Source organism: Haemorhous mexicanus, chromosome 2 (genome assembly GCF_027477595.1).
Source record: "Haemorhous mexicanus isolate bHaeMex1 chromosome 2, bHaeMex1.pri, whole genome shotgun sequence".
NCBI classification, from domain to species: Eukaryota; Metazoa; Chordata; class Aves; order Passeriformes; family Fringillidae; genus Haemorhous; species Haemorhous mexicanus.
The window spans coordinates 108048041-108073446 of NC_082342.1; the positions used below are offsets into that span (position 1 = coordinate 108048041).

At 41.1% G+C, this 25406-nt stretch overlaps 1 protein-coding gene across 8 annotated transcripts in view; it reads left to right on the top strand.

Moving 5' to 3' along the window:
* MBTPS2 (membrane bound transcription factor peptidase, site 2) overlaps positions 1–25130 on the top strand; it is a 52412-nt gene extending 27282 nt beyond the window's left edge. For 2 of the 8 annotated variants that reach the window (XM_059839893.1, XM_059839886.1), the window contains exons 10-11: positions 6845–6920; positions 8240–14092. In XM_059839893.1, the coding sequence (XP_059695876.1) occupies positions 6845–6920; positions 8240–8462 (299 nt within the window). In that variant the 3' untranslated portion in view covers positions 8463–14092. The other 6 variants (XM_059839890.1, XR_009485484.1, XM_059839889.1 and 3 more) reach the window with 6 other exon arrangements.
* Positions 25131–25406: the final 276 nt, after the last annotated feature.

The window sequence follows — 25406 nt, forward strand, 5'->3', positions numbered from 1 at the left end:
ATTTGGAGTTTAGATCCATGTCTAGTGGCTGTCAGGGACAACAGTTTATTGTAATGAAGAGGGTAGAACAGCAATGATCCATTCTCAATGTAGGCATAATTTCAGGTTCAGGATGGTAGTGGCCATTAGGTGTTTGTCAAGAGGCAGGCTTTGAAACTATAGTGTTTTGCAGTGTGTGTCTTTTGAAACCTTTGAATACACTGGCTGTCTCAGCCATTTTGCTATTTTGGCTCATGAACAGGAGTTTTGATCAGATGTTCTGATACCAGCCTTCAACTTGACAAGTTGTTTGCTTTGGATATCACTTGACCTGTGCATACTGACAGACTGGATAATGCGAGGCTAGAGAGCCTGCAGGAAGACATCTGAGTGTCTTGGTGAGTGGCAAGCTGAACACGAGCCAGCAGTGCCCTCGCAGCCAGGAGGGCCACCTGTGTCCTGGGAGCATCAGGAACAGCATGGCCAGCTGGGCAAGGGAGGGGATTGTGCTCTGCACTGGGGCAGCCTCACCTCAAGTGCTGGGGGCAGTTTTGGGCACCACAATGTAAGAAAGATATAAAACCATTAGAGTGTGTCCAGAGGAGGGCTACAAAGGTGGTGAAGGGTCTAGACAGGAAACCATTTGAGGAGCAGCTGAGGTCACTTGGCTTCCTCAGTTTCCAGAAGTTTCCTGGAGGAAACTTCATGATGGTCTACAACCTCACGAGGGGAAGTGGAGGGACAGGCATTGATCTCTTCCCTCTGGTGACCAGTGACAGGACCCCAGGAAGAGGCCTGAAACTGTGCCAGGGGAGGTTTAGGTCAGGTATCAGAAAAAGGTTCTTCACCCAGAGGGTGGTCAGGCAGTGGAACAAGCTCCCCAGGGAAGCAGTCATGACACCAAGCTTGAGAGAGTTCAAGCAGCATTTGGACAATGCTCTCAGGTACATGGTGTGTCTCCTGGGGATGTCCTCTGCAGGGCCAGGAGTTGACTTGATGATCCTTGTGAGTTCCTTCCAACTCTGGATATTGTGATACTATACAAACACTTGTGTGAAGACTGTCCCTTTTATTGAGACGAAAAGCCAATCCCTGAAGCTGTTGGTTGTGCTTCTGTCAGCCCAACCCCCACCCTGGCATGCCCACCTTCAGCTTTGTCCAGAGGGCTGGGCCCCCAGGTTTGGGAGTGGAGGGGGCTGTTTCTGTTGTGGCTGGGGCTGGGCAGTTCCCACAGCTGCTTAAGGGCAGCCAAGGAGGTGCAGAGACAGCTGAGGGATCAGATGTGTGAGAGTTTCTTAGGGCTACTGCAGTGGCAGGGCAGGTTCAGGTGAACTGGTCTGGCTGTCTGAGTGTGTGATCAGGCGTGCGCGTTCCTCCTGGTCTCCAAAGAGACGCCTGTGGAGAGAGGAGGTGGCTTAGCTGCAGGTGGGACACAGGGACTATCCACCACAGCAGGACCCAGAGCTGGCAGGGCTCACTGCTGTGAGTGGAGCTGCTGGCACACCTTGGCAGAGGCACCGCCAAGCAGGGGGACTCCTCCAGGCGGGATCACTGGTCAGCAGGAGGTGCCAATGCATCTCTTGCTTTCTAGAACAATATTACCCCTCACTCTTTCTCATCCTGATTTTGTTTTGCCTCTGCCTGTCGCTCATGCAAGCTACTCTTGTCCAGGCAGGCTCAATTTGAGCAAACAAATTTGGCTACAGTCCAAGTAGGCTCCCCAGGAGAAGACCCAGAAAATAAGAGGCCAGTTAAAGCTGCTGACAGCTGCAAAAGCCTCAGCAGAGTTTTTCAACCAACCCCTAACTTACTGCGCAGCAGCAGCCCGACTAGAAGTGCTTTGTGGCTGTGAGCTGCCTTTGAAGGAAGCAGGAGCTGTGAGGGGATTGATGACTCACCGTTTTCTCCGACACCACCAGCAGGTTGCAAGAGAACAACACACCAGTATCCCAGCTGGCACAGCAACCACGATTATCACTATGCCTACCATACAGCATGTTCCACCACAGAAAATACTTTCAATGTGCTCATGGGCATTAGGATCTTGTTTGGTTGTTTCTCCAGCCTTTTCTGCAGAGCAATTCAAAGTGTTAGCCTATCTGCTGCCAGTTTACCACTCATGAACTTACAGCATGTTTGATATCACCAGAATGTTCTCTTTTCCCCCCAGTGCTGGTCCTGGAGGCATACTCCCACCCTTTGGGGATAGGTTGTCCCTCTGAACAGAGCTCAAATGATGAGGATTGGGGAGCACTGCTGCTTGGCCAGTCACTTCTTTGGCAAAAACTCATCAGGAAGTTCCACATGCAATTCTCCCTCTCTGGGCCAGCTCCCACACCCTAAAGGGATGGAATTACGCCTTCACAGGAGACACTTGAGCCTTGCTTTCCCTGTCTGCCTTTTCCCCAGCATGTGCACCCCTTTCAGCCACTCCCAGGTTTCAGGATCTGTTTCCCCATAAGGGACCCCAGCAGGACTGCTCAGTACCTGAATGCCTTGGATCTTTTTGAGGAGATTGACCAGCTTTCATATTCTCTTTTTTTTCTCCAGACTTTGGTAGAACTGCCAAAAAGCAGATACAGGTAAAGCCTCAGTATGGGACAGGCATGGAGGATGCAGGAGGATGGGGAGGTTCCCTCCAGCTTCCTTGCCCAATATACGAGTCAGAACACTAATGTGGACCTCAGCTCATGAGAGGGATCCTGTCTGGGGCTACTTTTCTGCTTCAGTCATCTAGGTGCTCAGGCCTAGCTCTGGGATGGAGCTGCAGGGGAAGCTATGTGTGTGCAGGAGTCCTGTTTTTCATTGTCTCCGCAATGGGATCCAGATATCTTGAACCTGACACACTTTCAGCTTAGTTGCTGATGGGACATCCAAGAGTAGGCACTGGGGAAAGAGCCTGCTGCCACACAGCCATTCTGTGCTGATCATAGGACAGCAACTACCTGGCCATGCCAGAGGCTGGCATTGGCCTTGGGATGAACAACTTGCATTTGACATGGAGGGAAGATGAAAAGGTAAATGTACTTTTTTCCAGCTAACTTACCTGTGGGATTTTGCATATGCTTGGTGGCTGGAGATTTCTGCAAGCCATCAGCCTCAACATCTTAAAGAAAATTGCTCATTAGTAAGCTATTGACACATTAGTGATAATTATTCTTTCAAAAGAAGGGACGTTTAGAACTTACATGCTCCAAGCTCGCCCAAGGGCTCCAAACCATCTTTCTTCCAAGCTGCCAGAGAATCTGCTAAAGAATCAGCTAGAAGCAAGCACAGAGAAGTGTTTCCATTGTGTATTGGGATCTTCTACTTTTGTTTACAGAAGCACTGGATGGGGGTCAGATAACAACATGGGAGCCAGATGTCAGTGGATTGCCAGAGCTGCAGAGGACGACCTGGGGACCTCTGAGCTGGCAGTTCAACACTCTTCAAGCACAATGTGCAACACCCCTGGAAGAGAGATGAACCCTTGGGACTCTCTTAATAGGAGAGTGGTCATGCAGAGGAATCCCTCACTAAAGCACTGGAGAGAAGACTGCCCCTAGCCCATGAAAGGCTGGACCAGTGCTGGCAGCTTACCTGCTTCCTGTGATTTCTGTGGAGCATAGTTGGCAGCCCCGGAATGCAGGACCATCAAGAGAATGAGGAGGGAGAGGAAAAGATGCTGGACAAGGGCCATGGTCCTCCTTCCACCACACTGCTGCTGCAGTTGGGGATGGGGGCTGAGCAGTTGGTTCAGTTGGTTCTTATGGTCATGCAGTGCCATGGAGTTCTGTGACCTCATGGTCTCATGCAGCCAGGGCAGGGCTGTGTGGGGATGGCACTCAGGGTGCTCATGGAAAGCTGCTGGAGCACCATGGGGCTGTGTGACCTCATGGCCCTGGAATGAGCAGGCAGCCAGGCTGGGCCTGTGGGGGGATGGAACTCAGGGTGCTCCTGGGAAGCTGTGCTCCCAAGCAGGGGAGCCCATCCCATAGGGCAGCTCCACCCAAGGGCTGGGACAGGGCCTCCCACTGCAGGATCAAGTACACCTTCTACAAGTCTGCAGACAATGCCACACCGAGTGGTGCAGTTGGCACACCCGAAGGATGGGAAGCCATCCAGAGGGACCTGAACAAACTTGAAAAGAGCCCTTATGACGTTCAATAAGATGAAGTTCAAGGTCCTGCACCTGCACTGGGGCAATCCCCTGTATCATGCTGCAGAAGGCTGTAGTGTCTGCTTGGTTAACCAATGTAATTTTTAAAATGAGACTAAAAGAGTATTTTAATGAAATATTGCATTTAGTTAAGTAATTCTGTGTGTAGAATAGGTATAAGAGAAAAAAAAAATTGTATCTTTGGGGCTTTTTTGTGGTTCAACTATTTTTTCACCGTAATGCCTTGGTACTAAAAACTGCTTGAAAAACACATAGAATGTTTCAAAGAACTTCCCAGGTGACTTATCATACAGGCTTTCTTCTAGAAAGAGATTAGATACAATGAAGAAATTCTTCTCTAAACATGGTGAGGCACTGAAGCATTGTCCATAGAAATGGTGGCTGCCCCATCCCTGGTAGTGTTCAAGGCAAGGCTGGATGGGGTTTTGAGCAACCTGGTCTAGAAGATGTTCCTGCCTGTGCCGGGAGGTTGGAACAGAATGATGTTTAAGGTCCCTTCCTACCCAGATCATTCTATGATTCTGTGATTGACTTGACTTTCTGAGCTGGGTGGTATGCAGGATTTCTGTCTGTTGTGGTCTTCACTTAGTCATCCAACAGATTTATTTTCTCTCAGTTCCCCTAAATCAAAGGTCATTCTTAATCTTTAAGCAAAAACATAACTTTCAAGCACACTGGCAGTTTTGATACTGAATAGTTCTCTGCTTGTTGCCACACCAAACCCATTCTTTTTTTTTGGTTCTCCTTGCTGTCCATATCTTTCCAACCCATGGTGTGTTTGTTGGTTGGACTTCTCAGAAGGTCATCTATTAACAGAAGAAAATGTCTTTATGTGGCTAAATGGACCAGTTCTCTGTCTTATGTGACTTTAGAACTGCTTTCCCCTGCCTTTGTTACTGTGTCCTTGAATTCTTTAGTGAACCTGAAGAAATCTGATCTCATTCTGAAGTAAGATATACTTAGCACTACTTTTGGTATGTTATGTTCCAGTGTTCTCTTAGCCTGTGGTTGAAATTTTTCCAAGGGTGGGTTAAACTGTTCCTTTCCCAAGGGGTGTTTGTATTGAGTGGGATTTGAACTCTTGCCTTCAAATATCTCTGTGGAGGTATGTATTTCTTATGGCTATAACTATTCTCCACATAGGTAGGGAAAATTCAGGCCATTGTGGCTGGCAACTCCCATCTAAAGTTGTTCTTTAAAGAGAGAAAGTATTGGTGGTTTAAACTATGCAAGTTTATTCTCAAGGTGGTTTTCTAATTCTGCATTAATTTACCCTAACCTCTTCTTCTGGGGATAAGAGCCTACTGTGCCTTCCTTTTATTAGCAAAGATGTTTTTCTTGCAGCTATCACAGAATGGTTCCCAAACAGTCCCTGGTGCTGGCAGACCCAGAATGCTACCCAGGTGGAACATCCCTGTACTAACATAGTGCCTTCTGGCAGGTCTCAAACTACTGCACCTGCCTTGAAGAATCTCTTAGAAACATTTGACATGCAGTCTACTGAAGGTTCATGTACACTGTCAAAGAACAGTGTATACAGTAATAAAGTATTCAAGATCATGACCCTGCAATTTTCCAGTCACTATTTTTAAGGATGCTAAGTCCCACCTCCCAGGTTTTTGAGTTGCACCAAGCTATATCTTGAAGTCACTTATCATCTAAACACAGAAGAGAAGCTACTGATATACTATGATGCCTTGTGAAGGCTGACCTAGAACAGAGGCTAGAAAGAGTTAAAGAGTAAAGTAGGGATTTATTAAAAGACCTCAATGGATACACCTTGGGCAGCACAAGAGCCCAGCCAGGGTTATACCCAAGATGAATCCAGAATGGTCACAAAATGGACAACTGGTTACGGGGTCTCTCACTTTTATATGTTCTGGTCCATTTGCATATGGGAGTTAGTTGTCCAGTTATAGCTTTAGGTTGTGAAGTCCCATCCTGCTTGTTTTTCTCTTTTCATTCCACCAGTGTTTCTGCTCTTGTGCCTGAGATTTGGGTAATTTATCCTTGGTCCCCAGCTAGAGAAGGAATTGTTTTGTCTACCTACTCTGTGAAGAGAGCTTACTATATGAAGCTCAGAACTACACACTTAAGCAGTACAGAATCTGAAAAATGTAAAAGTGAAACCTGAGGCATCAGCTAACTGGTATTGTGTCATGCAACTGTGCTTCCCCTCGTAGCCTTTGTTTTCTCAGAGGGACTCCAGAATTCTGCTCCCTATCTCCCCCTCTCCTGTACACCATGAGCTCAGCCTCAGTTTAGGGGGATCTGCTGCAGGTACTACCAGAGAAAATTTTTTCTGGCCTTCAGAAAAAATACACGTGTGCACCCACTGTGTGCATGTGGACTGCATATGTTGAAAAAGTCTGGTAACTATAATCTCTTTTCTTTGAAAAATACCGGAATCATACAGTGGAGTCTTTATGACTAAAGATGCCTCTGAAAATTTGTATTTTAGATCTAGTTTTACTGAAATGCTAATTGTGCTTTGTGTAGTGACTTTACTGTGATAGTGGCCACGTTTAAGAAAAATATAATAGCTGCACTCTTGTAAAAACAAAAAAAACCAATCAAACCCTTATAGAGATTATTTGTCCTGGAAGAGGGTCATTTCACATGTGATTTTTCTGCAAAATTATAATTAAAATTCATAATGTTATAACCCTGGAATGACTTTTCATGCTTTGTGTATTTTCATTTCAGTAAGTCTCAGCAGTTTTGTACCACGACAAAACTTTCTAAGTATCAATCTGCCTGTGGTGATAGAGACATTTTGCAAGTATCCTTTGAAGTATGTTTGTTCTTTTAAGGTAAGAAGACAACTGTTCAGAATTAAGTGACCTTCAAAACTTCAGTTGGATGTCATTTTAGACAGGATGCCCTAAAATATTTCTGTAGAGATTTGACATCTTTATCCCATCTCTGCATTGATTACTGTCCATGTGCCAAGCTAAAAATGAAATCTCTCACTTTCTTGTGCTTAAGAGCATATTTTTGGTCAGTGCTTTTTTTAACTCTTGAGGGTGAGCTTTAACAGATGTGACAAGGAAGCCAAAGTAAGCCTGAATTTAAGTCAGGAAAAATTAGCTGTTCTTGCTAATTTTGCAATATCAGAGTTTTATTATTTTTGTGTCATTATACTGAACTAAATAACAGGATATGGTAGTTTTCTTTTTGGTTTTTTTTTTCCTTCAAAAGAAAATGAAATTCCTGTTCAAAAACAGGATAATTTAATTAACTCTAGCTTATTAATTAACAAGATTTTATATATCCACATACTTAGAGATTAGTAGACTTGAATGTGGGAAATCTAGGAATCCTTAGCCTTAGGAAGTGAAATGTTTATGCGTGGCCATAGAGTAACTAAACTTTGTAGTTCAGTTTAATAACAAGTCTATAGAACCAGAGGAAAGGTAGCCCATAAGCTCCTGTTTTCTGAGAACACATCAAGGTTCACACTGCCCCAGCTGCTTTCTGACTGTGTCTTCTTGCCAGGCTATTCAGGATGGAGGTAGGTACTGCAGTTAGCAAGCCTTTAACCAGCAGTGAAATTTACCTGCCTGTGCCTCATTCTCACGTGCACACACATGTACAGAAATCCACTCAGCTTTTCTGGCTGACAGGTAAGTAGGAGAGATAGGTTAGATTTCTGATGATATTCTAGTAATTTACTAGGGTGTGTTTTGGAAAATATTCCTAATCATGATTTCATACTTGGGTCTAGAATACCTTCTTAGATCAGGCATGGTGTCAGAGCTACAACCATCCTCCAAAACCACACAAAGCAAGCAAAGAAGATGGTGGTTTTGCTGTCTCCTGCTTTCACTCAAGTTGTGTGGACTGCAGGTTTAAGTATCCAAACTTAGCTCTTAAAAAATAAAAATCTGTAAAGGCAGTTCCCTGAGTGGGTGTGTTATGGCATAAAACTAATTTTACTCACATAATTTCTGTGATACAGAATTAGGTAGCTAGAAAAACAACCTTTGTATGTCTCTCTGTGCATACTCGAAATACAATACATATATCTTTATTTTTTATTACTTTTTTTTTAAACATTTTCTCAGATACTTTCAATGAGCCTTAACTACATTCAACCAGGTACCTCATCTCACTATCAGGAGCACTGGCAGTTATCAACGCTGTACCCTGCTTCGCTTTGGATGGTCAGTGGATATTAAATTCCTTCCTGGAAGCCACACTGAGCTCCCTGATTGTAGAAAAACAAAACAGAGAGCTTGTTGGCTTTTTGATTTTGCTTGCTGGTAGTGCACTTTTGGCTGCCAATGTTGCACTGGGACTTTGGATGGTGACAGCACGCTAGAACATCGGATATTCTTCCATCAGTTCTCAAAGTACACAGAAATAATGAATACATTACATTTTAAAATTTGTCCAGTACTGAGATTGAAATAATTCCCTTAATATGACTCTGAAAGAACAATCAACTGGTGGTTGCTGTTTTAATTTAAAACTTTATAACACCATGCCTGTGGTCATGGGAAATCCAATAGGAAAAAGTAGGGGCCTTTTTATTTACTCTTTAAGCACCGTATTCATTCTGGAGAAATCGCATTTTAAGGTTTCATAGGAAAAAATCAGACTTCATTAATTCAGATCTCAAAATAAGGGAATTATTTTGCCTCAAGCATTTTTAAAGTGGGACAAAAAACCAGTTTTATTTTATAATTTAAATAATCATCTGTGTGAGCTCTGATAATTTCTCAATCAGCATAGTCTTCAGTGACTTGTTTTGGTTTTTGTGGTCTGGTATTCTACCAAACTGGATTTTAAGAAGCCCTAAAGTCTGGTCTCAAAATGGGGAAAAGCTAGGTAAATGCTTACCATGTGTTAATGGGGAGAAAACAGCCATTTGGGTTAGTGGCTTTCCTTTCCACCTGGCCAAAATGACTGGAGGAATGTTGTCCTCAGTATGTAGATGAGAAGTGCCAATGTCTGCTAAAAATGAAGCATGTGGGAGGATAACAAAGCTCACATTTGTGTTGCTTACACTTTCAGTTGTATGTTATCAGACACAGCTGAAGTTTTTTTTAAAGGCAATATTTGTCAGCAATAGCTACAAGATAACTGAAATTTAGTTTCTGAGTGCTGAAGTATGCTGTGCACAGTTTTCCTAAGTGATGTGTAATGTTTGTGGTGTTTTACTCAGAAAATAATACTGTATTCTACCTGTTCACAGTTGAAAGTGAAACCTATTGTTTTTATGGTGTCTATCTTCTAATGCTATGCATGCAATATGTACAGTAACTCACTGATGATTTTCTGTATTTCAAAGGGTAATTTTCCTTTGCTACAATTAATTCTGTTCAAAGATAGCTAACGAAGATATTTAGCTTGTCTTAGATATGAGTTATTTAGAGGAAGAATATGATTGTGACTTTAACTATTTAAACATTTGGCTTTGCTTCCTGAGATGAATACAGACCATATCCTTGTTCTTAAATGAACAGTGGAAGGACAGTCAGTGTTTTACTGACTGAAGTATGTCTGATGTGCTTTGAAGCTCTTTAGGTTTGTAATGTTTTGTACCCAATAGGATTATATATTTCATGTCTTTTCCTCCTGTGATATATTGCCTAGTTTATCTAAACCAGGTTCAGTCAGAGCCTTGCCTCAATATAGGCTGATATTTAAACAAAAATGCTCTGGTTTGGGAGCCTAAATATTTGAAATAGAGCATTTTTGAAAAATGCCCTGCAACTTCTGCCTCATACAGTGTTCCCCACAGGAGCTGCAGCAGCTCAGAGTTCCTTTACAGAAATGGCCTTTCCACCCGAACTGAAATGGAACCTAAGCTCACAGATCCTGGCCTGCAGGGAGTACTGAAACATCCAGGACCAGGTGAAATAGATTCTTTTGGCACTTGAGGTGAAAGCCTGGGTAATTTCAAAGTGGGGCTGAGCCCAGTTCCTTCACAGATTCGTAACTCTGTGGTGTTTACATTTGCCCACTGATGTGTACTTTTGCACAGTAGCTTTCACACTTAAGATGCACTCCTTTCTTACAATGATGCAAGCAGTAATGAGAAACCATGTTTATTTATTTGCTGTTGGCTAGTTTACATCCCCTTCCAGTGCTGCCACAGGCTGGGTGGGCCCTTGAAGTTCACCTCTGTGGGGTGGCTGGCCTGTGCCTCTCCTTTTCAGTCATTTCAACCCAGGCAAATTGGGACAGGTCCTGGTAGGAGAGGGTGAATCAGTCCAGTGTGAGCTGGCCCCTTTGGGGACCATTAAAAGTAAAACCAAGTGCAAGAAAGGAAAAGCAAACTGCACCCTGTAGTCTAACTTGTCATCACTCCTGGAAACACAGAGAGGTTTCAGAGTAGCAGTTCTGGTGGGCCACTCTGCCATCCCTCGGTGGGCACGAGGACAGGAGCAGCCTGGTCCTTGCACAAGGCCTGGCTCTGAGACTCTGTTCCAGACTGCTCTCCCACCTCAGTGGCTGTTTACTGATCTGAGCTCTTCCTTTCGGTGGCTCTCTAACACTTTCCTCTGTCTCATCCAATCTACAGTGCAAAAATTTAATTTGGACTTACAAGTTTTAATGTAGTTTAGTAAGACAGGATATTTACTTTCAAAACATGTCAAGTTTGATATTTATTTATTCATGTTGACTACAATGGCTTGGGACAATCCTTTAGCATAGTGCCTCTCATGGAAATGTAGGCAACAAATTTGGGAAAACCCAAAGCTTCTGAACTGGCATGCACAAATTTCAACTGCTATAATGAGGCTGGCTGTTCCTGGTTATTTAGTGTGCTTCCAAAACATGAAGTTTTATCAAATGAAGCTAAAGCCAGTGTACTTTACACAGTCAGTGAAAGCCACAGTTCTACTTAGTAGAACTTCAGTCTGTGTCTGACCTCATAAGGAAGTAGAGAGTGGAGAAGACATTGGTCATGGCTTTGGCAAAACAGACACACTAGTGCACTGTACAGACCATAGATATCATGTATGGAAGAGAAAGTACTAGAAGTGCTTAATAATAATTCATGAGTCCATCTCTCCACATGCTAAAATTTGATTGAGTAAGGGTTGATTTAGGTATGTACAGGTTCTTTAGATCAAGACTTTAGGCAAACTGAGTATGAATGGTGACCCAGCACATCTTTGATTAGTGCAGACAAATGTAATAGTCAGGTTGGACTACTCTCTTAAGAAGAAGTTGTTCAGTGGGTTAATTTCACTCTCTATAATCCTGACATATGGATTACATTCTGATAAGCATGTGCCATACATATACTTCCTGGGATGATTTTTCCTTGGGTTTTGGTCATTTATTTAGCAAGAGAAAACAAAAAGTACAGAGTGATTTTTGTGTGTTGGATTTTTACATCCGTATTTCTGATATGTGTTTTGTTTTAGTAAAAATAGGAAGTCTTTCAATTAAATCCTTCTTATTCTAATTAGCCCCTCAGAATCTTTCATATGGAATCCATCAATATAATTTTAGGGCATATTGACTGGACTATAAAACACAGCACTCATAAAGATGGGATGGCTGCTATTATTTATGTATATACTATGCATTTTAAATCTGTATCAGATGGAAAAAGTAATGTCTAATATTCAGAAATGTTATACTTAGCTTTTGTTTGCAAATTTCCAGAAGAATTCCATAATATAGTCATTGTTCTACTTTTTTTTAAAAATGAAGTTGTTTTTTATATCAGCAGATATTTACATAGCATGTTCTGATAGTGCATGATATGACATGAAAATGGCAAACTCCTTAGCATGGGGGATGTTACATGCTCTTTGCTAGCTTAGGAATTTGAAACCAGCTTGCTTCTGTACAAATTAAATGAAAGAGGCTTCAGTAGAAAAAGTATAGACAAACTTGCAGATTAGTCATCCCAAATTATGAGCCACAGTGGAAAATTTGTTAACTCATCCTTTTTATTTAGAATGAAACAACCGTGTCAATAGTTTCTGTGACAACCATGTTAATAGCTAATGTGATAATTCTACATTTGTGGGTATGTGTGTATACATACATTTGTATAACAGACACATACATAGCCATAGGATGGATTAGTGCTTTCTTAGGGATAGCTTGCAGCAATCCTCCATATCCTGCAATGTAGGCTTTTGTTTTTCTTTTTCCTCCTCTCTGTGAATTCTCTCTATGGTTTTCTCTGGACTTGAAAAGAGAGACTTAAGTTTTCTTCCCAAAAGCAATTCTTAACTTCTTTTTATTACAGAAGACAAGTGATGGGGACATGACGTAACCACAGCTACATGAGTTTTGTTCAGCTGATGTTTAAAACATGTTTCTTATTTCTATGAAACCTCAGCTACAAGGACAGTAAACACAGCTTTTTCAGGGCAATTAAATAAGGTCAGCCTTCACTCTTTAGTGCTGCTGTTTGTGCTGTTCTGGAGAACAGCGATGAACGAGGCTCTGTAGAGCATAGTGATTAAATAAAGTTTTCAGGACAGAGCTCTCCATGGCAGCCAGGGTATTTCAGCTTTCTTTTAACAAGGATATGTTTTGTTCAGTTTAGCACATCAACAATCCCAGCACTCCCATAGCTCCCCATACATTTTACATGATGTCAAAGGGTGACCTGTAGGAATATTTTTTAAATAAATTATGTATGTCTTACAAATTCAGAGCTTTCATACAGATCTGGATATCACTAATGACAGATGAAGAAGGCTTATAAAGGTTTATATAGCCTAGTCCGTATTTAATTGTTTTTAAAATATGTGAGTTAAACTCTAGATATAAGTAGTTAGTTGTAAAATATGCTTTCTGTACACCTGCATTCAGACCAATTTCCACAACCAGTCTTGTCTCAGCTTTGTTCTTGTAATTTTGTGAGTAAGGAATCTTGAATCTTAACACAGGTAAGACCCAATATTGGCAAATATTTTATACCCTCTTGATCCTGAATTTCATGTGACGTGTTGTATTGATTAGTTATTTAATGTGACTGAGTTACCTGGGATACACACCCTGCACAATGCAGCATTTGGGAACATTGCACTGGGGGCTGCCACAGAACAGCAGCTCTGTGACTCCTGGTCCTTGAGCTCATCCACTCCATCATGTGAAGAGCAGATGGCAGCGTTTAAGGGCAGTGAAGGACTTCACTTCATGGCAGCTTTATGAAACTTTCACACTACTGACCTGGTGTGAAAGGACAGGAACAAAGAGCAGGATATGACACTGCAATTCCTTCCATTCCATTTACATTGTCATGAAACCTGAAAAGAACTTGTAATTAACATTTCAGAGCAGGAAGATATGTTTTTCAGCCCTTCACTGAATCTTTCAGTGACTGGTGGTCAAACTTTTTTTCTTAACACTTTGTCATTCCTTCAATAAATATGTGCTGAATAAGTAGCATGGGTAGTTGAAGCATATTTTGTAAAATGGACTTGGGTATTTTCTCACCTCTGGATGTTTATCCTGGGATGGTTTTTGCAGCATCGTAGTGTAATTGATCTTCATTGATACTGGTTGAAAGTTTGGAGGCTATTTCCAAGCCTGTTTGGAAAATCTATTTCCAAGTTATTTGTTAATATTTTAAATTCATCTTTTCCTTACATTACTTTGTTTTTAGATTTCATATACTCAGTTGATCTTATCTGAAGCCTGTCAATGGAATATGTATTGTTTAGAAATTCACTGTGGCATTTTTTTCCCTCTACATGGCCTTATTTTTCACACTGACTCACAGCTGTGGAATGTTAGATTTCTAGACCCTTTGTTCCCACTATGCATTGTTCATGATCATGGGTTTTTTAAAAAACAGGAAAAAAAGAAAGCTTCATTTTGAAAATGTCAGCTAACAAATATATGGAACACTGAATAATGTATTGTGATTTTGTTTTGCTTTTTTCTCTATTTAATTAACCAAACAATAAGTATTGTTTTTTATGTATGATAAATGTATCCTGCAAATAAATTCATTGTCTGATTGTTGATGTGCTTAAGTCTGTTTTTAAAAATAAGGTAAAGTGACAAAAATAAGGTAGAGTGATAAATTCCTTATTAGTGGCAATTGCCATATTTTGTCATATATTCTTGTTCTCTTCATATGTGATTCATATATTCTCTCTGGGTGCCAACAAGATACACCATCCTCTTCAGTATCTGACCACCTAAAAATAATAACTATAACTGAACTTTCCCTTATTTATCAGCTTATCACAGTAAGTAGTAGTTGAAATATTGGACGCTGGATGTCATCATCAAGGTAAGCAAAAACACTGCTCTGGCCCAGTGCTGTGTGAGGAACTCAAAATGTCAGCTCTTCAAAGGTGAACTCACAAATGACAACCTTTGATTTGTTTATCCAAGCCAGCCCAGAGCTGGGCACATCCCCTGGCTGGGTCTGGACAGGTTTCCTTGGGTATCCAGGTGGTGTCTGGGCTGTGCTAGACCCAGCTCTGTGTGGGAGGGAAGTGTTGTTGCTGTTCCTTGAGCAAGCTCATCTGGAGCCAGCCAGGTTATTTGTTCTGAGAACTGAGCCAGTCTTTGTTGCCTATTGGACACGCTGTTACTTTATACAAGCAGAGCTGTTTCAGTAATTGTGGCTTTGTTCCCAGATAAAAGATTGCCATGAGAAATGGACACAAAGCACAGATTGGATATATTGGTAGGATTTCCCGGGTAGGTTGCTATGCAGTTTTTGCATTTTTCTGGCATGATCAGATGAGATGCCTTTTTTTTTAATCTCTTACCCATGTTAAAGGTAGATACAATAGCATTTTTCTTTCTGGAGCATGTAAGCTTTTAGGAGAGTCCTGAGGTTTTTCAGTTGTTTTTTAAAGTCTTATCCTTTACTGTGATGTTCCTCTTGTAATCTAAAAAACCAATCAGTTATATTCTAATGTCATCCTGAAGAATGTTGCCCTATTCACTAATGTAAGTTCAGGGTAAAATTTAAAAAGAAACCTTGTATCTATAAGTCTTATTGCTGGTAACTTTATAAAGAAAGCAAAATATAATTCTTCCTGTGATCCTACCAGTTTGAACCACGAAGCATTCCTAAATATCTGCAGTAGATCTGTATGCACTAAACTCACTTAAATATTTTTAAAGTATTTTTATGATCTTCTGATGTGACCTACACAACAAAACAAAATTGAAGGTTTGATTCTAATCTTATGGTGGTAAACTGAGAGAATTCACAACATTTATGAGGATTAAAGCTGATAAATGTCTTGTAGCTGGACTAAAATTTTCCCCTTTTACCTCAGAGAGATGTGGGTCTGGTGTTTGCTTTCATACTTTTAAGTATGCTGTTGTTGAAATATAATTGGATGTTCTTAGCAATTGTGTATCATATTATTTACATTTATGATTAAGTCTATCTCTTTTTCATTCTTTGCAAGTATATTAGTGGCTGAATACTATGTCACTGCCACTTCTGCCTGTCTTGCCACATGGTCCTACATCCTTTTTTATTACCCCTTCAAAGGAATCTCTCAAACTGAAAATAAATACTTTTTTCCTTTTTTCTTTTTAATGTTGTCCCTGTAATTTGTTAATGCAGTACAAAAGTTCCCGTCCTTTTACCTTTTATGGCTCTTTGAGGACATCTATTAAAATATTACCAGACTTTTTTTTTTTAAATTTCCCTAAACCAACTGAATTTTATTCAGTTGCCCACGCAGGCATCTGGTGTAGTCTGAGATATCCTAAGGTGTTCTTAGGTTAAACAACTGACTTGAAAGAACATTTTGAAACTCATCCCCCACTTGTCTCCTTTTGTCTCCTGGTGGATGAGTCCCAGGGTTTCTGAGACCTACACATGGGGCTTCCAGATGTGGGTGAGACCCTACTGGAGATCAAAGACATTCTGGACCAGCTGCTGGATACTTGGAAAGGTACCTGAGGGCATTTTGCATCACACCAGATGCTTGCACGTGGGCAACAAATCAAGCCAAACAGATTCCTTCCTTTCCTTGCATTTTTTCTTTTTGGCTCATGAATTACAGTAGACTATGAGGCTTTTTGAGTAAGTATATCATCTAAGCTTTTCTGTTTATGCAGAATAGTGTGATCCAGACTGTTAGAAAAGCCAGGCTAGCAGAATACATTCACTCTCCTCCTGCACTGACCTCAGGCCTGGAAGCAGCAGAAATTAGTGGTGCTGCCTGACCTACAGCAAGAATAAGGAAGGCTGATGTTATGAGGAAAATCCTATCAGTCTCTATCTAGAGGCACCAGGTAGAGACAAGGCATGTGAGGGGTCTCTGATCATCTCTGCCAAGTGCCACTACTGTGCATTTGACTGGATTTAATTTGCAGGAGAAAAGAAATGAGACTTACAGTTAAACATGGGATAAAGTCAGGGAAGGCTGTGATAGAGAGAGGTGGTTTGTTCATTTACAGAATCTTAATAACTCCACAGTAAGCATTTTTACTGCTTTTTTTTTTTTTTCCATTAAAGCATTCATAGAGCTGACCTGCAACTAGAACTAACAAACTTCAGTCATTGCTAAAAACACATTGGTAGCAAGACCAGAGGGGCAATAAAAGCCTGTCCTGACAGCAGTTCAGGGTGTTCAGACTTCAGAGTTTTGTCCCTCTCCCTGACTGAGGATCAGGACCAATCTTTCAGTTAGTCTGGATGCCAAGTCAGAACTTTTCTCCTCCTGTTCCCACAGTCCCCCTTCAGCATGAGTTAACCTTACAAATGCAATTATTAAGAAAATAATTTTTTTAAAAGTTTTGCCCCTTAGCTTTGTTTTCATTCCTGTAGCTATTTGAATAACTAGCAGATACTTGGCCAAACCACCTGTATCTCTACCATTGCTGCAAAATCAACAAAGATTATGAATATGCATTATAAACCATAAGTTCCTGGGTACTTGCCACTGGTTATACCAACAAATTTTTTTTCCTTCACTTTGACTGTTTATTGCTCTTTCTTAGATGCTTGAATTTATTCCCTGGAAATGTTCTGGCACTTGCAGTGCTAAAAGTGCTGCAGTGCTGAAGGAAGGAAAAAATAGGGAATCCAAACTTGCATAGTGTGCTTTTGACAATAAAATTCACTGTTTTCTTTAGTGAACCAACACAGATAAGATTATTTTATCATAGATAAAAGCTCTGGTTATTTTTCCAGCATTTATATTCAAAGGTACTCCTAAGGAGAGCATTTCAGTAGTTAACCTAACTGTCCTCTGTGTACCACTGACCTCTGCAATTAAATGGAACTGAACCAGAAGTTAGACCAGAAGTTAAAATATTACTGTCATTGTTGTGAAAACTTCAGCATATTATCAAACGGTAATTTTTCATCAAAATGCAGAAATCTATTGTTCAGTTGAGATTTTTACTAACTGGAACTGCACAATTTTTTTAACCTCTCTTTCTTTTTTCATTTTGATGGAAAATATCAAAAGCCTTTCTGAAGAGAATATTTTAGCTTTCACTTACAGGGTTACTTTAGAGGGGTTCTCTTTTAACATGTGCAAATGATAGTGTAAAAATAAAAGTGCATAATTTAACAAAGTGATGCTAAATGTGATACTAAATGTATACATCACCGTTCTCATATATGTGGTCATGAAAGAAAACCTGTCACGTTCGGATGCAAAATAGCAAAAATAATCCAGAAAATTTATTGCCATGCAAGTTTAAAAAAAATATTTTTATTATTAATTACATGTAAGTAAATAAATTGAGGGGGAAAGCCCCTTAAATGAAGGCATTCTTCTAGATCAAAGAGGAGTTAAAAGGCAAAATGACCATGGGTTTGTGCATACACAGAATTGTGAATTTGATAAGCACTTGGTTAGCTTCTGCTGGCCTGCACTAGCATCAGTTGAGATAAAAGTAACGATTGTTGGTGTCCTTAGAAGGCTGGGGACCATACAGGCTGTGGCTGCAGTGAAGTGGCACTGTCAGATCCATAAAACACAACTTGTAGTGAAGAAAAGTGGTCGAGCAGCTCTGTCTGGGCCTGGGATGTGAGGCCACCCTGCAGGACCAGAGTCCATCCTGCTGTGCTCCCCTGTGTGACCCGCAGCCCCTGCCATGGCCAGCCCCAGAAAGGCACCTGCACTCCTTAGCAGGGACTTAGGCCAGTAGATCTCACAAAGCTCTACCATTAAGACCTTTCTTGCCCTGAAGTCAACAACCCTCCAGAACTAGCTCAGATTTTTACCCAAAATAGCCCCAAGCTCTTCTGCACATGCCCAGCCCTGGCAGGAGAAGAGCTCACATACAACATCCAGGCTGAGGTCTGGCAACAACACTGCTGCTCCTCTTGCTTGAGGCTCAGTGTAGCACTCAATCTCAGTGTGAAATTTTATAATCCAGCATCCCACAAAACGCAGCAGGGGTTAGTTCTGTCTTTGTAAATCCTGTGGTGTGCAAGGGTGGGAGCAGGATAGAGCAGATGGGAAACAGCCTGGATACAATCCAGTGTCTGTTTAGTGAACCCCTGAACAGCTTATGTAATACTGTAGGTGAGTTTAGTATCCTGAGTGGCCAGGACCTACTTAAAATCTCTGGGACAGAGCCACAAAGTTTCCAGGAGTGTTTTAAATTGTGTCTTGGTTGTTGGGGTTTTTTTAATCTTTGCTTTATCTGCAGATGCACACAAACCATGTAAGAATCAAGTGTTTTCTTGCTGGAGAGGAGTGTTAAAGAGATGCTGCCAATTTTAAGCTTTGGGGAAAAAAGCTTTTATTTCAAAGAATAAAATTGCTCTGATATTTGAAAAGCTGTTCTGCTTTTCTACAGAATTTGCTGAAATACCTTTTCAATGATTAAAAATATATTTTAACTTTCTTCAGTCTAGGGAGTGTGCAGCTTGGGCCATGGAAGCTTATATACAAAGGAGCTTTGAAATGGGCTGTCTCCTCTTCAACTGCTCCAAATGTTTGACCTTGTGTCAGCACCAACAACTTGCTGTTGTGTAGCTGTAAGGGAAGTCAGCTGTCTTAAGAACACTAAACTTATTAGTCAGTTAGGCATCTGAAACTAGAAATTTTTGCTTGTGCATCCCAGGCTTTGGAATGCTGTCCTATGAAATCTAACACTGCAGCCAGACAATTCGACCTGATACCAGGAAATTGTAGGTCCAAATTAAATTGAGTTCTTGAACTAGACCCTGAATATGATATGTATGTGAAAACAGAGCTATATTGTGCATGAGCAGTAAGACTCTTATCAATATGGAAATGTGAAGGAATCCTTCCCTCCATCCCCATTCACCACAGACATGGTCTGGCTACACTGACCTTAGTGGGAAACATCCTGGCCCTATATGGAGGGGAGTATGGAGTGTTAAAGTGATAGCAGAGTAAGGTGGCTAAAGAACAGGGTCAGAACTGAACCTGCTGAAGGAGGAAAACAGTTGCTTCAACGTACAGAATGAAGCAAGGGGCTTCTCTTGTAGTTAATGCTCTGTGCAAAGCTCTTCACTTCTGTAGTGTAAAATATAGCCCTATTTTTCAAGCACATCTTGTAAAAGTTATTTTGTATTGAAGCATAAGGATGTAGCAATCAAATGGAATTTGGAAGGTTTTTCTTGCTTTGGGCTGTAACAAGCTTTCAAGGCTGCTTGTTTGATTAAACACGCTGCTGCTGTAAGGGGAGGAATTCAGGGACTGAACCCCACCTAGCTTGAGTCACTTGCTTTAGGCATTTGGAAAGCCACCCTAGCCTCTCTCTAGAGTTAACACAGACAGACATACCACCATAGATAAGCCATGAGAGGAGCACCGGGCTCTGGGGCTGCTTCTCAACCAACATACTGCAGACCCAGCCTGGGGGAGCAGCCAGGGCACAGCCTGCTCCACAGCCATGTTGCAGAAGGACTACATTAATGGATAGGATTGCTCAGAGCACCTACACAGGCAGTATAGAGTCAAACAGGATAATGAGTGTTGGTTCCTACACTGCCTTATTTCCTCTTTCTTTCTTTGTCAGATTTATGAATAAAAAGTTTTGTGTGAATAAACACTTGTTTTTGGCTGATTACTATGCTCGAAAGGTCTTTATTCATGTGCACCACATTCTTCCAGAGAATGTTTTAGAACATGTTTTAAAACTTGTAAGTATTGGTCCTAATCATTCATAATTTTAAAATATTTTAGTATAGTAACACAGTATCTCTTATATATGTGTGTGTCTTTAAGATCACTGAAACATGATGAATATTTCTCCTTGCTAGGTATCTGTAGCTAACAATCTCTTCTTATTTTTTAAAGTAACAATTAAAATACAAAGAGTTGAAAAAGTAAACAATAATGCTTAAAAGTACTAATGATGAAGATAGTGATTTAGAAATCAACCTGTCTAGAACAGGCTTAGGAATAAGAAAAATGTATGCCAGAAGACAGGCATTCTCAATTGCATGTGTGGCCTCATGTCATCCCTGTCCACCTCCCACACCATACATCTCTGCTGTCGTTGTAAATAATCACTTTTTTCTTTCAGAATCGCTCACTAGCCTTTTCTCTGTCTTTCTGCCAAGATCAAGTTTGAAGGCTGGAAAGCCAATTAGAGATACAACTTCCCTGTCACAGCTGACTGCTCATTCATTCAGTGAAAAGGACTTTTCACAAGGGTGCACATGATAGGACAAGGGGGAAAGAGTTTAAGTTGCAAATGGACACATTTAGGTTGTGTATTAGGAAGGAATTCTCTACTGTGAAGGTGGTGAGGCACTGGAACAGGTTGTCCAGGTTGGGGATGTCTCTGGAAGTGTTCCAGGCCAGATTGGATGGGGCTTTGAGCAACCTGGTCTAGTGGGAGGTGTTCCTGTCTATGGCAGGGGGGTTGGGATGAGAGGATTTTTAAGGTCCCTTCCAGTCCAAACCATTCTGTGATTCTATTATTGGTTTGGCACGGAATTCACAACCTGTATTTCTTTTGCCTGCTGCCTTTCCCAGAACTTCCCCCCTCTCCTCACTTTGACTTCACCTTCTCACTAACAAATCCAGAACCTCATTGATGAGTTAGTATCTGCCTGCCTTTGTTTTGTCAATAATACTTGATTTTTAAATGAAAAAGTGATATTTCTCAACAAGCTCTTCCTATGCAACCAGGAGGAAGCAACGGAGGAGCATGGCATCTGTGTTTTTTACTCTTGATTTAGCTGGGGACTTAATTAGCAAATGTATTTGTCAGACTTTCTGGTTTTTACATGTCTTTAAAAGAAATGACTGTGCTGATATGATTGACAAGGACTGCTTAGAGAATGATGACTCCCTGTGTAATTATGTGCAGTTTGCCAGCTGTGGCAACTATTTGAAAGACTGCACTTCTGGCCAGAGATTATTAGCTTATACATCCCAGGTTACATACTTTCATACAATCTATTGCTTAATGCTTTATCTCCCTTGAGGTCATTAGCAATATTAGGCAAAAACCTGGATTCATGCTGAAGGATGATTTGCTTTAGGAAGAAAGATGTTTTTACAGTGAATAAGCATTACATGCATTGTGTAAAGATCCAGCGAAGCTTCTGGAAAGCAATGACTGAACCTGGGTACATTTCTAGAATTCTCAGTCTAAAGGATTTATTTTTCCAATGCAAGAGAACAGAAAATGAAGTCTTCTTAGAAGAGCCAGCTTGCACACCAGGACCATTGCTGACCACACACTAACATTTGTGTTTGTGTATGTGACTCTGATTTACTTCCCACTGAAAGAAAAAATGAAATGGTTGGAAAAACTGAAGACAGGTGCTAGTTAGGGCACTAACCATATTATCACACACAATCCCACTAGTTTCCTGGACAGCTGAAATAATAGCAGCCTGGTTTAGTGCCTTGGACCAGTTTCTACTGGATGACTGCACTTCACAGTAAAGGCTGCAATACATCTGTCATCAAAATTGACAGCACCTTAAATGTGATGCTGAGTAACTATGGCAGGTGTTAAGAAAATCTCCACATCTGCCCAGGCTTGGCTTTACTTCTTGGAGAACCAGGGAGATGATGGTTTGAGTAACAGAGTATTTCCACCATTAACAAACTGGACTAGGTTTTACAAGACCTGAATTAAACTTTCAGCTCAGCCCATGTAAAAGAACAATAATGCTTTTGTGTTTTGCTAATCCCTTTTCAGTATTTGAATCATAAATTCTTTGTGTAGAAACTCCCTTTTCTGAGTGCAATGATGTGAGGATATAACTCTCTTTGGAGAGAGGGGCTCCAAGTACTGATAGGAAGATGGTTTGAAAGTAGTGTGCATTGGAAAAATTGATTTTTAGAAAACAGATACTAGGTCTTAAACATGATCCCTGTCACAAAGTCCAAACCCCAACAGCAGCATGCATTTTGAAAATTAATTCAGTCAAGAAGTCAGCAGCAGTGCAGGCAGAGCAAGAAAAGGCAGTTGTAAACAGCAGGGAAATCAGAAACTGAGGGAATGAACATCCTGCAAAGGACTCAGCAGGAGAGAATGCAAATGATGGTATCAAACAGAATAAAAGATGGTTTAGGAGAAGAAGAAAGGAAGAAGCACTGAGAACAAACAGTGCTGTATTCAGAACAGGTTGGGCAAAAGGGTTTGAATGGGAACATGGAGAAAGCTCTGCTGATTTTGAAATAACAGATCAAGATGCTGAGATAAATGAAAGATATTAAGGTAAATTAAGTATCAGCGAGCTATAGACAGAAGAAGGGCTGGAGTAGCATGCAGCAAATGAAAAATCAAGTTACTGGAGGGGAAATAGTTGGGAGAGTATTGAAATACGAGGCCTCCAGTCAGCAAAGATTTAAAGTGATGATCACAGGAAAGAAAGAAGAGAGAATGGAACTAAGGGACGGAAAGTTGAAAAGGGGAATGGGAAAGATGACTGGGACTTGAAACTGCAGAAAGAGTGTAGGGATTAAAGAGAGGTCATATAGATAGTCACTGCTTCTCCCTCATTCTGAGGTATTTTGTGCATTTTTATTATTTCCTTGTCTACTTACTCATGCAGCACTTTTTGCATTTAAACCACAGTTGCACTACACATTTTTAAGATTCGTTATTTCAAGCAGCCTGCAATATGACCTTAGGGGAGGTTTAAGGTTTTATAGCAACCTTTTACCTATCCACCCCCTCTTCTCAGGAAATTTCCAGTTCATTCCTGCCATGACTGAAATTCTGCATGATAGCATCTTTGCAAAGCCTTCAGAAACAGCACCCGGCCAAAAGCATCTTATTGCTTCTCAGCAATCTCTCAAAGTCAGTTTAATCCCACATATTTAGTGCTGCAAGCAAGCAATTTCAGAAAATTAAGCTGGAATTTCCCTGTGTGTTTATAACATGGCAGTAACGATAGATTTTTATTTGTAGTTAAATATTATCCTGCAGTGTTTACCAATTAAACATTCAAGGCACACAGGGAAAGTGATTGTGGGCTTGACTGAAAGCCAGATGAAGGGAGAAAATGTCATTGATTCAGCCATGGTTTAGAATTGATAAAACAAGCCCAGAGAATGATTTGTGAATAAATGTGGTCATTTCACTAATACATTGGAAGTGGAAATGCTTGCTTTTAAGGGCTGGAACACTTATGAGACATTTAACTCCTAAACAGTTTATAAATAGAGCTCTGTGTTGTTTTCAGCAGAAGGATATACTGTAAGTGTGTTCCTGGAGGCTACCATTCAGACAGACTGCACATGATCCAAGCAATGGAATATGCCATGCCTGATGGATGTCATATGAAAACAGGACTACTCTGGCAATGCACTATCCCTTAAAGTTGAGCTCCATTAATTATTATAAAGGTATAAGTGAGGCTTACTAACAGAAGTAAGCCTAAAGCTAATGCTACTTACAAGATACAGTTTGACCAGAATTGCCTACAAGCAGAGAATTATGGTCTCTTTCCCATCAAAAAGTACCATTTACATTTTGAACAAAACACAGGAAAACAAATTTCATGTGTTTTAATCTTGCTATTATTAATGAATGAGAAAGAAAAACAATAGGAAAACAATAGAATGGTTAAGGCTGAAAAAGACCTTTGAGATCCTCAAGTCCAACCATCAACCCAGTCCTACCACCACATTCAACATTAAACCATGTTCTCCAGTGCCCTACCCCCATGTTTTTTGAACACTTCCAGGGATGGTGACTACAACAGCTCCCTGGCTAGCCTGTTTCAATGCCTTATAATGCTTTCAGTGAATAAATTTTTTGTAATATCCAATCTAAACCACCCCTGGTACAACTCAAAACCATTTCATCTTGTCCTGACAATTGCTACTTGGGAGAAGAGACTGACCCCCACCTGGCTACAACCTCCTTTCAGGTAGTTCAAGTGAGTGATAAGGTCTCCCCAGAGACTCTTTCTCTCCAGGCTAGAAAACCCCAGCTCTCTCAGATGCTCATCATAAGACCTGTGCTCCAGACCCTTCACTAGCTCTGACCCTTCTTTGGACTTGCTCCAGCACCTCAAATAAATCTGACTGAAAGAAAAGCAAATTTGTTGCCAAGTGGTCAGTAGTCTAAACAGTCCTATATGCATAGTAATAATGGGCTTGTTCTCTTGTTCAGAAATCAAAGAAATGTTTCAGAGTCCCTTAGGTTTACCCTGCAAAACCATAATCATGTGGTCTCATAACTAGAAGGGATCCAACAGTAGAAATGCTGACAAGAAGGGAAGGAGAATACTTGAAGAGTAAGGTGCTTACTAGTATTTCCTCTGACCATCTTGGCTTCCTCCTGCAGGTGTATTGCAACCCCTCCCAAGAGATCCCATGGGATTTGTTTCCATACCACTAGGAAGCACTACAGGAAGTACCATGCCTGGGGATCAGAGGGACCCCAGCATCAGTCTTCAAGCCTGGCTTATGACAGGATAAGCTCTAGGGCCGAGTCTTTTAATCCATCTACAGAGTTCCAACGCAGGACAGTGAGTGGGACAGCAGTGCTGGGTGCTGCCTCTGTACTCCTGCAGTGCTGCAGCCAGCAAAGGCTCCACACAAAGTCTGGTTGCACTAATGCTGCCCATAACACAAAGGAAAACTGGCCCCATCGACCAGGAGAGCATCCTTGTGTCAGTGGCTCTCAGTGCCACAGTGTAACCATGTCACAGTGCAATAAAATCTGTGGAAAAGTTTTCTGCAAGAATGGAGTCAGTCAACTGCATAATTTGTTCCAAGAAGTCTGCATGACATATTGTCTAAGTTTTACAGCTTTGTTTGACATACCCAGAAGTGGCTGTTGCACTGAAAATGTATCTTGTCTTTTCCTGAGCCATTTTTGTTGCAAAATCTGTTATTCAGCGTTCGTTGGTCAAAAATGAATTCATACACTTTGTCATTAG